The 15,659-nt window shown below is 48.5% G+C and overlaps 2 protein-coding genes across 7 annotated transcripts in view; both read right to left on the bottom strand.

Moving 5' to 3' along the window:
- Window positions 1-6,942, bottom strand: part of CRMP1 (collapsin response mediator protein 1) — a 50,581-nt gene extending 43,639 nt beyond the window's left edge. Inside the window, exons 1-2 of one of the 3 annotated variants that reach the window (XM_027642676.1) lie at window positions 3,376-3,521; window positions 2,587-2,664 (exon numbers count right to left, since the gene is read on the bottom strand). In XM_027642676.1, the coding sequence (XP_027498477.1) occupies window positions 2,587-2,664; window positions 3,376-3,414 (117 nt within the window). In that variant the 5' untranslated portion in view covers window positions 3,415-3,521. Of the gene's footprint in view, window positions 1-2,586; window positions 2,665-3,375; window positions 3,522-6,124 lie in introns of those variants that run through there. The other 2 variants (XM_027642675.1, XM_027642677.1) reach the window with 2 other exon arrangements.
- Window positions 6,943-11,520: 4,578 nt separating this feature from the next.
- The window catches only part of CUNH4orf50 (chromosome unknown C4orf50 homolog), an 86,705-nt gene continuing 82,566 nt past the window's right edge, over window positions 11,521-15,659 (bottom strand). For all 4 annotated transcript variants that reach the window (XM_027642636.1, XM_027642638.1, XM_027642639.1 and 1 more), the window contains one exon: window positions 11,521-14,920. The gene's annotated coding sequence lies outside the window, so the exon portion shown is untranslated. The remainder of the gene's footprint in view (window positions 14,921-15,659) is intronic.

Below are 15,659 nucleotides of genomic sequence, written 5' to 3'. Positions count from 1 at the left end.
ATCATCTCTGCTGATTCCCTGTAATGTCCTGCACAAGAGGAGTATAATAGCAATGTTAAAAGCAATGAGCAGGGGGGTATATCCTGGAAAATCTGGTCTGCATGAGAACGTCCTGCACAACTGAAGCACAAAAGATTGCCACCTCATGCAGAAAAACACCTCAGCAATGGTGGCTGTCCATACTACACGGGCTGAGAAATGTACTCCTGTAGATGCACTCTTGGCCACCCTTCCATTATGCATGCCCTGCTCTATCCCCAGCTAAAACTCATGAATTAGTGTTTTGAGGCCCCTGCTTCCAAGGACTTCAACACAGTGCACAGGACATGACTGAAGTTCTTACACTTACTGGTTCAATGCATCACTAGACCACCCCAGTGTTTCAAATACAGAGGTCCTTCCCCTTCCACCATATTTACAGCGAAAGGGACCCAGTTTCTCCACTCTGACTCACATCTGAATTGCACCTTACACTGGAGCAGTGCTTGTGCTCCACTAACAACAGCAAGCCTGGATGCTGTGTGGGATGCATAAAGGGCAGCATGAGAGTCACAAACAGGACAAACTGCAAGAAGCATGAACTTTCAGAAACTGAAATGGAAAAGAAAAAATGGGGCAGATGACATGAAATGAAATTAAATTAAATAAAACAGGTGCAGATTGGTAAATGAGAGTAGAGAGATGCTCAGTGCCAAAGAGGGCTATCTGCAACACGGTGTTTCTACCACAAGGGAGAAGGGAAGGCAGGAATAAAGCTGCTTCAGGGAAAAGGGGTCAAAGGGGTATCAGTCAGGCCCTTCTGAAAGGAGTCAGGAGGCAAGGCATGGTCAGACAAAGCACAATGAGTCAGTTATGCCCACATGCACCAAGAGGAGTAACCCAGAAAGGATACCATAGGGTTGCCTTCCCAAGAGTGGTTATCTGCTCCCACACTGATCAGAGGTCAAACCAGTCTCTGCCTCTTCCTACACAAAGTTCCTGATACTGCAGACCTGATCCCAGAGAGAAGTTTTGGCCAGCTACTGATTACTGGCAGTGCCTGTGGTTGGATGCTGTGGCACAGTGCTAGGTGCTGTTCTTGTGTGCTCAGGACAGCTCCTGGTCCCATGCAAGGAACACAGCCTGGTGTGGGAAAATCCACAGCAAAGCATCAGAACATAGGACACTGTCAAAAATTAGTTTCTCACTACTACCAGGCACTGGTGTAGCTCCAAAAAGCAGGAGTGTGAGTGGGGGGAAATGTTAAGAACAGTAACAAATGACATTTTTATATGATTTCATCATCACTGTTGTTGCATACTTTTACAAAGCATTTCCTTAGAGCCCAGAAGGCTCGAACCTACAGTGTATTTCCTTAGTGGTAGGATGAAACATCAAATTTACCACACTGGAATGGGGATTCAGACAGATCCTGTGGGCACTTGTGGGATGAGCAGTGTGCACAAGGTATAACACAGAGTGCCTGATTTGCTTTTGCTGAAGGAGAAGGGCCAAAAGCGTAAAACATAAAAAGGAAAAAAAAAAAGGCAGTCCAGCCCTGATACTTGCCAACTTCACTAATATTAATTTATGCCTTTGATTTCGCCACAAATCTCAATACTAACATTAATGAATATTCACTTATAGAAGCTTCAACACATCCTATTTCAAAGAGAACAGGATGAGGCTTGTTGTTTTTTTTTCCAACAGTTCTCTCCTTGGAGAAGGAAATTTGTGAGAAGTGATGAAATTAAAACGAACTGTTGATTCCAAGGCAAAGACTCATAATTCTTCCAGTTTCTTATTTTATTCCAAATTAGAGAGCAAAGAAGTAGCTATGGGTGGGAACCTATTACACTCCAGCTGTCAGTGAAGGTCGAGTCATGTACAAAGCGCTTGACATCCAGAGGACAACCAGGGTCTCCCCCAGCCCAGACATGCCCTGAGTAACTGCAAGTCACACAACACGTTGAGGACCAAGACAAGAGGAGCCATCACCCAGAAAGCCACTGCAACACCCAGGCTCAGCCTTGGCCACCAGGCACTGTTGCCTGTTGATAGTGGAGACGTATAAATGCAGCACTTCGGTATCATAAAGCTCTGCTTTTAGAAGGAGGTTGTTCCCCTCCAGACCAAATATTCTGGCTGAAGGATGTTTTTTGAATACGGAGAAAACCTTGAGGTGCTTACAAAGCCTTGTAACGCTGCCTCCAGTAACGCCGTTAACCACCAGGTTTGCTCAGGAAGGTGCCACACCCACCAGGCAGCCGCTCTTCATCCACGGAAACTTGCCCCGTGCCGCACTGTGCCAGCTTTCTAGGGAAAGCTCCACGAACCCGAGCAATCTTTGAGCTCACCCCACTTCCTCACTCATCTCTGCCCCAGGTGCGACCCCACCAGCCGTGACCCCATCACCCACTGATCCAGCCACCCAACAGGAATACAGACAGCAACCCGGCGACCAACACAGGTGCTGGGGAAAACCTCTGCCGTATTAGCAAGCTACGGGTGTGACTTCCCTCAAAACACCTCTCCTCGCCAGCTCTGCCTGCTCTTTATCCCAGTTCGTATATCCTCAGATCCTGCGTATATAGGGAAATCACATACTGTATCAAAGAACCCGGGTCCTTTCTTTCTGGCATAGAAAGCACACTCTATGGTAGCTCTGCTTGGGTCTAAAAGCATCTAGCGGAAGACAGGCACCGATAGGAAAAGAATGGTTATGATTAACTCTCTGACTCCTGATCCCCACCGTGCCTGATGTATTAATAGCGCGCAGAGGTGTCGGTGCTGGCATCATGGCGCTCTTTGATTTTCCACGCTTCCCCCCACCCCCACGCTCCCCCACCTCCCATTTCTGCGCACCCCCAGCCTCCTCCCGGCCCGCCGCCCCCTGCCCCGCCGGGGGGCTGCGCTGCCCCTGCCCGCTGCGGGGGGCGGCGGCAGGGGCACGTTGTGCTGCGGTGGTCCCCTCCCTCTTTTGTTCTGCCTCGCCCGGCGGCCGAGCCTCCCCGGGCCCGGCTCCTCGGGAGGGCGGCACCCCCGGCCCCAGCAGCGCCGGGACGAGCCCCCCGCCGGCCCTGCCCTCCCCGCCCCGCGCTGCAGAGAGCACACAGCGCTGAGCCCCGGCTGGGCGGTTGGGCAACGGAAGGGAGGGAAAATACAATTAAAAAATAAAATAAAAATGTAATAAAAAAATTAAAATAAAATAAAATCACTCCGCACCCAGAGCTCCAGCAGCAGGAGGAAGGGCGCCGGCGCCCGCATCCCCCGCCCGGGGCAGCCCCGGCCCCGCAGCCCGGGGTCTGCCCCCCGCCCCGGGCACTGCGCGGCCGCGGCGCTCCCGCCGCACGTCCTTCCCCGCCCCGCTAACAAAGGAGCGCCGGGGCCGCTTACCGTGATGTGCGGGATGCTCTTCTTGCCCTGGTACGACATGTCGGTGTCGGCTCTCGCTAGCGCCGGGCGCACGCAACGAACCCGAGGAGCGAGCCGAGCCCAACCGAACAACACCGGCGGTGCTGAGAGGAATAATAATGCGGAGCCCAGTCGGGTGATGGGGCGGGGCAGGGGCGACCCGGCAGAGCGGTGGAATGGGGGCGAAGTTCCGTCGCCCAGAGGAAGGGGAGCCCGGCAAACCCGGCACCTTTTTTTTTCCGGCTGCAATCAAACAGGGACGAGGCTCCCGGGGGGGTCGGCGAGCGCTGCCTCTGCCGGCGGCAGCAGCGCCCTCCCGCCTGCAGGTCGGAGCAGGATTCGCTCAGCGCAACCCAGGAAGCGTTTCCTTCCCTCCTGTCCCCCACCCCTCCGCCTGGCCCCCCTTCACAGCCCATCAATCCAGCCTCCCTCCCTCCCGCACCGGTGCTGGGAAACGCCGCCCCGCCACCGCCCCACTTGGACGCTGAGGTCGCCGGCGGGTCCCACGCGTGGGCTGCCGCAGGGTGGGGACAGCGGGGGGGAACCCCCGGCGGTGGGTCCTGCTGCGCAGCACATGCCAATGGCACTGCCCGCGCTGTCCCCACAGCACTGAGCCTGATGGCGCTGCCCTGCGCTGTTCCCATGGCACTGACGCTGATGGCACAGCCTTGTTCTGTCCCCTGGCATTGCCTCTGATAGCCCTGCCTGCTCTGTCCCTGATGGCACTGCCTGTTCTGTCCTCACCAATGGCTCTGACCCCAAGAGCGCTGTCCTGCTCTGCCCTCCTTGTCACTGGCCCAGTGTCACACACTGCTCTATTCTGAGGCCAGGGAGGCCATGGGTGATGGCACAACCAGGCCAGGCCAGGTGGATGCTACGTCAGCAGCTGCAGGAAAGGTTAAGTGTCTAGTTGAATCCCTTCTGTCTTTTTGTCTCACAGAGTGCCTCCCTCCACCCATGGTGCCTGATTAAGGCTCCGTGAACAACTGCAGGAAGGGTAAAAGGCACTGCAAAGCTGCACCCAAGTTAATCTCTCCAACGACACACTCTGGGACTCTTAGCACAGCCACCCCTGTGACATACACATACAAGGCATTTACCACCCAGGCCACATCCCTGACACATCTTCCCCAATATCAGCACTTGAAGCTTGTAAAAAGCTCTGGACACCATGGCACAGGGGTCACACGTCTGCTGCTTACAGTGTACCTTCTGAAGCCAGTGGCCAAATCTTGCCTGCTTTACCCCTAATCTCCTCCTCACTCCACTTTGATCAACTTTGCCAGCATAGTGGGATTCAGAGAGTTAGTATGCATTTGTGCTCACTACCCTGAGTCCCAGAATGAACTAGGAAGCAGGAAAGATGGGGAGGCAGCACCAGGGATGTGCTAAGATGGGGTGTGCTGTGCCCTCCCACTGCCCCAGGGTCCTGATGGAAAAAATGGGAGTTCAGGTGAGCAGGAAAAGAGAAAATTGCACTGCAGCTGGCAGCCTCCGAAGGCAACCCTGAGGTCACTGCAGAAAAAGCAGCAGCATCCCAGGATTGCTCTGGTGTCCCACTGCAGCTGGCACTCACTGGGCTGCACGGCAGGCCATGTGGCACCTGCACCCAAGCCCCAGACCAGAGCAAACCAGCACACCATTCATGCTCAAATTGAAGAGGGGAGAAAAGAGTGGAAAACTCTCAGTTTAGCCTGTGGAAAGAGCAGAGCGTGGACAAGCCATAGAGGCTCCAGGCTGGGTACTAAGGGAAAGGGTGCATCCATGCAGAGACATCACTGCAAGGCCTCATTTCTTTCTAAGGGGAAATCAATGACAATCCCAGTTCCCAAGAGAGCCAGCCTCCGGGGTCTGCCTCCAGCCGGCGTGCCACTGACAGGGCTAAGATGGAGAGGCACAGCTGTCAGGGGCTGGCCAGCCCCACCGGCTCACTTTTCCCTTGAGTCTACAATATGAGTCCAGGTTGCAGCTCCAGAGGTGCGGAAGCCAGGGCAGAGGTTTCGGCCGATCCTCCGGCCTTCCGCGCTCCCTACCGGGGAGACAATGCAGGCGCACGGGGAGCCGGGGGGAGCAGGGGGAGAGTCGGGGGAGGGAGGGACCAGGGCAGATCCTGGGGCTGTGCCTGGGACAGGGCTCCGCGGAGTTTCCCCGGCGAGCTTGGGAGTGCAGCGGGCTCGGCTTTGTTCCGGGGGACGGGGGGGAGGTGCCGAGGGACCCGAGCTGCCCTCCAGCCCCCCGGCACGGGCAGGAAGGGAAACGGAGAAAACTCATCGCCATCACTTACAAAGGAAAACGATTGATCGGCTCCCTCCCGCTACCGCTAAGCTCAGCCAAGTGAGGTAGTTTAGGGGCCAGCCGGGCTCTTCCCGGAGCATCAGCGTGCCGGGGAGGAGAGGGCCGCGCCTCCCCGACCTGCCGTGCCGAAACTCCCCCGCGAGGGTGGGCCCCGTCTCCCTGCGCCGGCGAGCGGGGCTCTGCGGCACGGCACGGCTCGGCTCGGCTCAGCTCGGCTCGTCCCAGCATAGCACAGCAAGCTCAGCTCAGCTCGGCTCGTCCCGGCTTAGCACAGCAAGCTCGGCTTAGCTCGGCTCGTCCCGGCTTAGCTGCCACAGCAAGCTCGGCTCGGCTCAGCTCGCCTTGGCTCGGTACAGCACAGCAAGCTTGGTTCGGCTCGGCTCACCCGGCGAGCGGGGGCGGCGGCTCCCTCCCCCCCTGCCCAGGCCCCGCTCACCTGTCCATTGTCCTGCCCCTGCAGCAGCTCCTTCCCCATGGGGTATTTGATCTCCACGCCCGGGGTCTTGTCGTCCCGGTCTCCCGGGGAGCTGATGACGGAGCCGGAGATCTCGCTGATGTCGCTGGCGGTCTCGCTGTAGTTGTCCCCTCCGTCCAGCATGTCGTGCCGGCTGCCGCTCCGCGGGGTCCGGGACCCCTTCTTCCCCACGCTGTAGGCGTCGAAGTCGATGGTTTTGTTCTCGTAGGCCCCCTCCACGGAGGCGAACATCCCCCCGTATTTCTGCCGCGGTGTCTGGGCTGTCGTGCCCGGCCTAGCTAGATACACAGGCAGGTCATCTTCTTTATTCCAGTTCCTCTTTCTCTCGGCCATTCTCGCTGTCCGGATCCCTCTCTCTCTCTCTCTCTCTCTCTCTCTCTCTGTGCCTGCCTCCCACTTCTCTGCACCTTCCACTACCGGGATAGGCTGTTAGTGACCATAAAAATGAATGGATGGATGCAGCAGTGGCGAAGCTGGGTTGGCTGGTGGGATCTTTCCCTTAGGGAGATGCAAACGTTAACCTCCCTCCCCCCTCCCCCCCCCCGGAACAAAAAAAAAAAAAAAAAAGAAAAAGAAAAATTAGAGAGAAAGAAAGAGAGAGAAATAAATCCGAGCGGAATTTAAAAATAGCCGTGTTAGTAAAGAGCACGTGAAAATAAAGTACAAAGAGCGGAGCGGAGAGGGTGGCAGAGGCAGGTGATTGGAAAGCCCCTGACGAATGGGAAGAGCAGCAGCGATTCCCCGAGCAGGGACCGCAGTGCACAGCTCCCCCGGTATAGAATGATCCGGGGGGCGGGAGGCAGGGGGAGGAGGCAGGGAGGGCGCCCGCCGTATGCACACACAGCCGGTGCCAATGGGGTCCCGTCCTGCGGGCGGGCGGGCGCCGGTCACCTGCTGATGGCGTGGCTTCGGGCGAGAGAATTTAAAAAAAAAAAAAAAAAAAAAAGACAAAAAAAAGAGAAAAGCTACAAAAGCTACAAATCTTCCCCAGTCCCCCCGAGCGAGCCGGAGGGAGTTTCTCCCACTTTGCACACTGACACTGCCCCCGCCCCCCTCCGCGGGAGAGGCTGCGGCGCTGCCCGGGCGGGGCGGGGGGGCGCGGCCGCGGCAGCCCCCGGTGCGGCCGGGGGGCGGGCCTGCTTCGGTCGGCGGCCGAAGGGGGAGCGGCGGGGAGAGGAGAGAGGGGTGGCCGGGGTCGGGGAGGAAGCACCACCAGCCCCAGGCCCCCGGGCAGTAGGGCTGGCGCTGTCCCTGCCGCAGCAGCTGCTGCCCGCAGGGGTGGTGGCGGCTCTGCTCCGCCCCGCCGCCCCCGGCTGCCGCTCCCCCGCTGCGGCGGCGTGGGTTGGGCGCGCAGGCAGCGGGCAGCAGGGCGGAGGGAGCTGGGTGCGGGCAGCAGGGTGCGGGCAGCAGGGTAGAGGGTGGAGGGTGCAGGGTGCAGGCAGCGGGCAGGGCGGTGGGTGCCTGCCCTGACACGGAAGTGATCGCGCCGAGCGCTGCCTGAGCCGCCGGCCCCGCCATCGGGCAGGGGGCGCCGGGGGGTGGCGGCTCCGCGGGCCTGAGTGTGCGGCCCTCGGACTTAGAGCAGCCGGCGCGCCGCCCCGCCGAGCCCCGAGGGGCAGCGGGTGTCCTGTGGGGCAGGGGGCGTCATGTGAGGCAGGAGGTGTCCGCCGAGCCCCGCGGAGGGCGGTGAGGCGGCCGTGGCTCCGCGACCCCCCCTCGGCTCGGCGGGAGCCTGGCGCGCCCCCGGAGCTGTCCCTTCAGCACCCCGGGCGGCTCCCCGGGCCGGCAGCCCTCGCCGGCTCCTGCCTGGCTTTGGCCTCTGCAAAGGGAGGCAGGCCGGGGGCGGGCTTTCGTTTCGCTGTGAGGGATGCAAGTTCCCAAAAACTAGGAGGGTATTTTTTTAAAGCAGGAGGGGTGGAGAGTGTGTAACCCTCAGGTCTCTGCACAGCCCACTTCAGAAAGTCCGTATTTACACACCTACCTGTCTAACAGTGCCCAAGGAGATCATCGACCGAAATCACAAGTCCTTGGACACTCCTCTCCTGCACATGCAGCCAATCTCAGGCAATTGTCACAGCCTTAGACTACCCCAGGAGTTACATAAGGGACATTTTCTGTTGCTCTGAAATAATATATTGGAAGAAACTGTTCTGAGATTATTTACGCGACAAAGCAAATTTGAAGCTTAGTGGATCAATCACAACACCTATTTACTGCTCATGTACAACATGCTTATGCTGTTTGAATACAAGCCCAGCCACACAGGACTGTTGTCTGTGTACCTGGTGGTCCTTGCACAATAAAAATTGCAAGCTACAAATCAGGAAAAGTGGGAGGTTAAAGACAGAGGTCCCTGGGATTTCATCAGAAATGAGTCCACATAACCATCTTTCTCATTAACAAGTACCCATGGACCCAGACCATGTGAAAAAGCAGTAATGTGAGATAGTTGAGCACTGAAAAAATGCATCAAAGGAAAGCATCTTTCTTTTCTGCATTTGTTATAATGCAGAGGTGCATGCTGTCTTGAATGCTCTGTGTGTGCATTTAACACTGTGGGTGTTGTTCACAGGAGGGGAGTTAGGAAATCAGTAAAAATTTCACTTATTATTGGTTATTAACACACTGATTTTAATCATGACTGACATTTCTGAGAATATATTGCCTAAGATTCCACAGCTCACTTAATAAACCATACTTCCACATTAACACATTAATATCATATGGAGGTTTCACTGGTGTGTGCAAAAATAAGTATAGCTTGTAGGATATTACATTGTTACTTCCTTAAAGTCTTCTCTGTATGTGGGCAAATATTGATTTTTTTTTTTTTGTTCCTGATGGTAACATTGAGATTTATTGATCATTTTGGAAAAAAAAGAAAGTCAATTTGTTCCTCCACAGTACACCAAACCCTGACAGTTAATGAAATATGCAGGTGGCACATGGAGTGTGATGTGTGACCTGCCTGTCTTCCAAATATTGGAAAAATTATTTATTTTATGAGTTACTTCTTTGCAATCAAGAGATTACTTTCAACCTCCAGAATAAAAACTTCTGATAGTCCTATAGTAGGTCCCATATGTTGCACATTGTATGTGTGTCTGCTAAATAAAGAGCACCTGTTATTTAACATCCATAAAGCTAAGAAAGATGGACTCTGTTTACACTTGGGGTCTATTTAGATAACATTGTTCAGGTTTCTAAAGCTGCTCAAGTTTTTCTGAATAAAAAAGAATAAAGCTATTTTTGCAGTATTAAGTTAGGACATTCATCTTAATGCTGATACATAAAGAGACCACAAGACTCAGAGAGCACGTCAAATCTTAAGAAAACAGCATTAAACTTTCTAGTTACAAGGAAGCATAAAATCGTACCAGTGTCTTTCTTTACTTTTAAACAGTTGTGTTGTTTTGTTTTGTTTGGCATTTTTGTCTGGTTTTTTTTTTTCATACTTTAGCCCTTAGTTTATTAAAAACTAAGTGTTCTATGGCAGCGGATACATACTGTCCTTAAGTAAAATTGCAGTTTTAGGTACTATGGAAGCAGACCCAGTTACAACCTGATACCCTGTCACCCTGTGAGTTTGCCTAAAAAAAGTATGCAACTTTGGAGGAATACGTTGCTTTGGTATATTCTCTTGCAGACAGTGCATCCCATCCTGTCTTGACCTTGCTTGATGAAAAGAGAACTGAACCTAATTGAAAGTGCACCCTCTTCCTAAAGGACCTTTATTCCAAATAGCCTAGATGAGAGAGAGCAAAAAAGCTAGAGATATGCTTGCTTCACACAACAAAAGATCTCACATACTGGCTTGGCTTTAGTTGTATCTGGAGCTCTTCTTGCAACAGTGTGAACATCACGAGCCAGAACAGGACTTGCCCGGTGCGGGGGCTCAGAGAATATGCAATGTACATTTTGCATCTGTTTTTGCTATTCTGCATTTTGCAACAATCAGCAGACAAAAAAGCCATGAACAGTTCAAAGGGAGTGAGTGTGACAGAGACAAAAGTTTTCTTTCTCCCAGAAGAGTGACTTGAGCAGCCAAGTCACTGAGTCAGTCTCCCTCTCTCCTCTGCGTGACTGGTGTATCTCTGCCAGCAGTGTTGCCCTCCCCCACAAAACCCTGTCCCATGGATTGGTGATTTGGACTGTCTCCTGGCATGTAGGAACTGTGGACACAAAACACTACAAGCTGGGGAAGGCTCTGGTTACCCACTTTCTGAGCAGTGATCCAGTTTATAGTATTCTGCTAATTCATGTTCATTCCATTTAATCAGCTGAAGTTGAATGGCAGCTCATCCACCAAGTGGAGCAAGACCCCAGGTGTTGCAGTTTTCTCACTCTATTAGAAGACCAGCTGACCCCTTTCTCAAAACTGAGAATTCATGGGTTGCTATCCATAGATACAGTTATATTTACAGCTGTCTCTCAGAAGTTCTTGTCACCATTTTAAAATAATAAAATAATAAAATTATGAAGTTTTTAATTTAAAATATGCATACATTTAATATACAAAATTGTACAAATTGTACATTTGACTAACATAGAAAAATACATCTTGTTAACAAGATAAAATGTCAACATATCTTACATATTTAAGTGAGTTACAAATCTGTGATAATCATCAAGTAGACTTTGTGACTTCATTACAATTCTGTATTGTCCCTACTTACAATGAAAATGAATACATATGTACAGTTGATATTAATAACAAATGTCTTAGAGTGGAAAACTTTGCTGAAAAGTTACCCAGAAGGTTTTAATGGAACAGTTAAAATATGAGTGGCCTCTCTCATACTATTGAAGCTTCTCACTTAGCTGAAATTAATTTGACACCCAGTTACAGAGTGGTCATGGGTCAGAGTTTAAATCTTTTTGCATTTATTTACAAATATCCCTCCCTCCCCAGTCTAGGTGGTACACCTGCTTAATAAGTATGACACCATAAACCCCAGCCTTTTTGTGCTTTCTTTGGTACCTCATTATATGAATTTGTGGCCCTAAAAACTGATCTTCATGACTTCTGGTTACCATCCTTCTGTTGGCTTTGCAGAGTTAAATAGTTGTACAGCACTAGAGCTCAAAAGCCAAGAACTCCATACATTATTCATCCCAAATTACTCCTTAATACCTCAGGAGGTGGGGAAATATTTTTGTTTCAGTCAACAAATATGTGCAGTAAGTCTTCAGTTCTTGATTTACACTGTTTCCTTTTCCAAGTTCCAAACAAAAGGCAGAAGTGTAATTTATAAATAAGCTGTAAAAATCTGTTCCGTGCTGGGCCTTGTCTCACATACTGCGAACCATGTAATGATTTTCTTTAAACTATTTACATATTGTTTAATACTTGCTTGTCATCACAGGGAGCAAAACAGAAGACCACCACCAGCCTGATTTTCAGGCCTTAATTTTTTTTAGTTCTTCTTTTTTTTTTTTTAGCAAATTGCTCTTAGTTCCTAGAAGATAAAATTCACTCATGAGCTAAAAGCTTATTCAATTTTTCCTAAGAGCTGCTTAGGACCATCAGAGAGTACATGAATTGCCTCATGCAAGCTTTTTTGGCACAGGAGTGGTTTTCGTCTGTTAGCTACATTTTCCCTCTTTTTCAAAAAGACCAAGGTTCAGAGAGTAGAGAAATGTAGTTGTTTGGCACTGGTCAGTGCACACTGCACAGTAACCTCTCATACTGGAATTTACATTTGAATATTCATATGCCCATAGCAAATAGTCTATGTTACACAGAGAAACAACAGTGAACAGAGATTTATACCATAGATCCAAACAACTCCAAATCAAGGCAGGTCTCCACAACTACTAATCTCTCTTTTCTTCCCTTATGTGCATAAACAATGTTAAAGAGAACATGATGCCCATGTATCTATCACTTGTGAGAATTTATTAAGACAAGTAGAAGGAAGCATGAAATATTGGTCCCAGGGGAGCAAGTGGAAATTTGCCAGTCACTTCAGTGGTACAAGCATTTCATCTAGTATATTTAAACTTTCTCCTTTTTTTTTTCTTTTTTTTTTTCTGGCTTTAACTGCAACTTGCAACTTTCCTAGTATTCATGGATCTCAACAGTAGAATTTAAGTTAGCTACATTTTTAATTCACATCCTTTATAAGAAACAGTATGCTCTCTTTCCTAACATTTGTACAGGGGCAAAAAGTCCTGTCCATAATCCTATGGCTACTGATTTCTAATGCAAATATATTTGGAGCCAAAGGCACAATATATTTTGAAGCAATTCTGCTAAAGCAGGAAAGAGGTTTGAACAAGTTTCTGTAATCCTAAGGTCTGTTTCCCCTCTGCCTCCTTAAGGCACTAAAGGATTTCCAAAGGATTAGTGGCAAACCCAGCATGCACATGTCCCTCCCTCCACCCCACAACAACAGTAAATTCAAATAATAAAAACCTTCATCTGCATGTGAGAAATACAGGCAGATTTATTAAACACAAATCAGACTTTCCACTATTCAAAAGGCCACAAGGACAAACATCAGCCATGCCTTAGCAGGAGGTTTATCCTAGGAACTCTGCTGTGTATATGAAATATTTCCCAGCAACTGTATTATTCTGAATGTAACATGATTATCATGCTGGAGGCAATCATTTTACTTTCAGCATTTGCCATCCACGGAGGTGTGAACAGAATTTGGGATTTAAAGGTTGTGTAAGGAGCAACCTTTAAGCTATATTTTCAATATCCTCCAATGGTCTATACAGTACAGTATACATAAATAAGTGAACTGCCAAAGAAATAATATTTTCCGTGTAACACTGCCCATTTTGTCTATTTAAGGTGACAGAAGAAGATCATATTTACTTAAAAAGAACTTTGCAGCATCTTAATTTTGACTAAAGAATTTGGTCAAAGCAGTATTGTGCATATAAAGCAATCAGAACAAAGTGCCCAATTTTGCATTCTGTGAAAGTTTAACACAAAATGACAATACATGTAAAGCATATCCTGGCACCTTTACCATAGATAGCATATTAAACAAATTAACTTCTGCTTAGTGAAAGAAAGTCAGACTCTATAACAAGTAGACAACACTTTTCACTGTAAGGCAACTAGAAAATAATAGCTAGGCTCTCCATCTTAGCTAGCAATCTCACATTGAAAGTTTACTCCTCTCTTACAGTGATTTGAGGTAAAGTTGGGATTTTAATTCCCAACCCTCAGCCACATGAATTGCACCCACTAGTCTATCAATTTAATTAATAAACAGAATTTTCCAATATCAGTGAGACAGTTTTCATACTAGGAGGTGGTAGAATTTCAAGGACATGAATGTGGTACAAACCGCAAAGAATAAAGTGTGTTCTACATTCCTTATTCTAATTGTTCTAAAATGAAACCAAAAGGCAGAAAGCCTAAGATGTTACAAAATGGACAGCTTCTTCACCAACATTTATAATTTATGGTGGGAGATTATGCATAAATACTAGGAAAGAGGCATGATATTTTAGTTCAGCACTTAATCCAGAAGGAAAAAGTAGGGTTTAATTGCTTGAGTGTTGTAAAAATGATGTATGTTTTCAGGTGGATAGTATGCAAATGGATAGAAACCTACACATATGTCATTGCTTTATTTTAGGAACTTATAGTTAAGCTTCAAGTGTTACCATGACACCGTGTTATCTTGTTACTAATCGTAATCTAGAAATGCACATTACATTAATCTGATTTGGGATTCCACGGTTTATTATTCTCCTGCTTCCTTTTGAAATATATCTGTAATTGCTGGGCAACTAAGCATTGCAAAGACAGCACATCCTAGCAGTTAGCTCAACATTAAAAAAAATTAAAAATGAAGATACAAGTCATAAAACAGTTATCAAAACTGAAAGTGCATCACAACATAAGAGGCAGTTTGAGAGCAGTACCCATGGCTGCTGCCGCTCAGGTCAGCACGAGTATTGCCGCTGACTTAACAGTGCTGCGTGCCTTTAGTTACAGAATGGATGGATGTACACATACAACCCCTGATCCACAAGTCTTGTGCCTGTATCCTCATCTCCCTGCCTTCAAAAATGATACTCGGAGATGAATAGTAAGGGGTTATGGGTGAGTAATCTGTAGTGTGCAGCATGATTGCAAAATGTGTTTGCACCATGTGTGCTATTACCAGCCAGTGTGCACAAACACACCTATTTCAGGAAAAGCATGTATACCTGCAAATGCCTTTTCTGAAAGTTAAATTCGGTGTGGCCTATTCACACGGTTGAAATACTCAGAGTATTAGGACACAGCACTTTGATGTCCCAAGTGCCTCTCAGTGTACGTGAAGTACATTCCCAATTCCTACTTGCCCTTGTAAAAATGCCACTCTGTCTCATTTGCTAAACAGTTTGTACCCTCAAGTATGTGTCCTCAGAAATACTAAACATCCCAACCCAGATCAAAGGCTCTTTCAGAAATTCTCAAAGCCATACGAGGCTGAAGATACTACATGCCCATGAAGGCAGACCATGAACACAGAGATTGTGCTTAACTTGGTAATTGCTTTAAAATGTAAATGCTGAGATCCCAAGAAAGCAAAACAACACTCAGTCTCAAACCACACATTGGGTTGGCCCACATGACCAGCTTCCACTACAGGAGGTGGCTGAAACGTCGCAGATGGTAATTTAGGGCAACTTCTCATTTTTTCACATAACGTAGCAGCTGCAGTCACCACCAGGGCAAAGCACATTTCATCAGTCCTTGGGAGCTCTACTGCTTCTTCTGTGTGACTGATACATTCTTTCCTGGACAAGAGGAAGGAGGGAAAAAGAAAAAAAGTTAAGGGAAAAAAAGACAAAAGCATAAGATAAGTATCTGGATTTTCACAATTTAAGGATTTGTTTGTTATTCATTCAAGGTCAAAATGAAGCATTTGGGAAGCACTGTGCCTAAGTGCTTCCATACAGACATAGCATGTTGGCAGCACATTTTAGAAACTGAACTGTTCAAAACCCATTGAGACATTCTCCCATCATTTACTAAGATGAAAAGTGCATTCCCTACTTTTCCCTTTTGCTACTCCTTCTTGTACACAAGACAAACGTCCATTTGTCAATATGGAAATAAACACTTCCTACCATCTTCCCAACACTATTCCATAACTTCCTTGGCAGGGATCTACAAAAGTAGTCTCTTGGATAGAAATCAATTCAGGAATGAAAGCCATAATAAATCCAACCTTCCAAGTAAGTCCTATTTCTATTACTTTTTTCAGAGAAATATATATCATTTGAATCCTTCCTCAGATATTAGGTTTCAAGGCCTGCAAAATATTATGTCAGGCTGTCATTATTACTGTTAAATATCACCAGTGATGCACTGCATGCATACTTAACTCTGGCTGAAACTTGATGTCTACTGGAGAAACATACCTCTTAGTACATGAGGAGTGTGGGAAATGGTAATAACATACAGAATTTAGAAAAATTATATTGTAATTATTATTATAATAACCAACTGGTGGTAGTAATTAACTGTCATTAC

This window comes from Corapipo altera, unplaced genomic scaffold (assembly GCF_003945725.1).
Source record: "Corapipo altera isolate COAL_440 unplaced genomic scaffold, ASM394572v1 22, whole genome shotgun sequence".
Classification (NCBI taxonomy): Eukaryota; Metazoa; Chordata; class Aves; order Passeriformes; family Pipridae; genus Corapipo; species Corapipo altera.
This window is presented reverse-complemented; position numbering and strand designations above follow the sequence as displayed.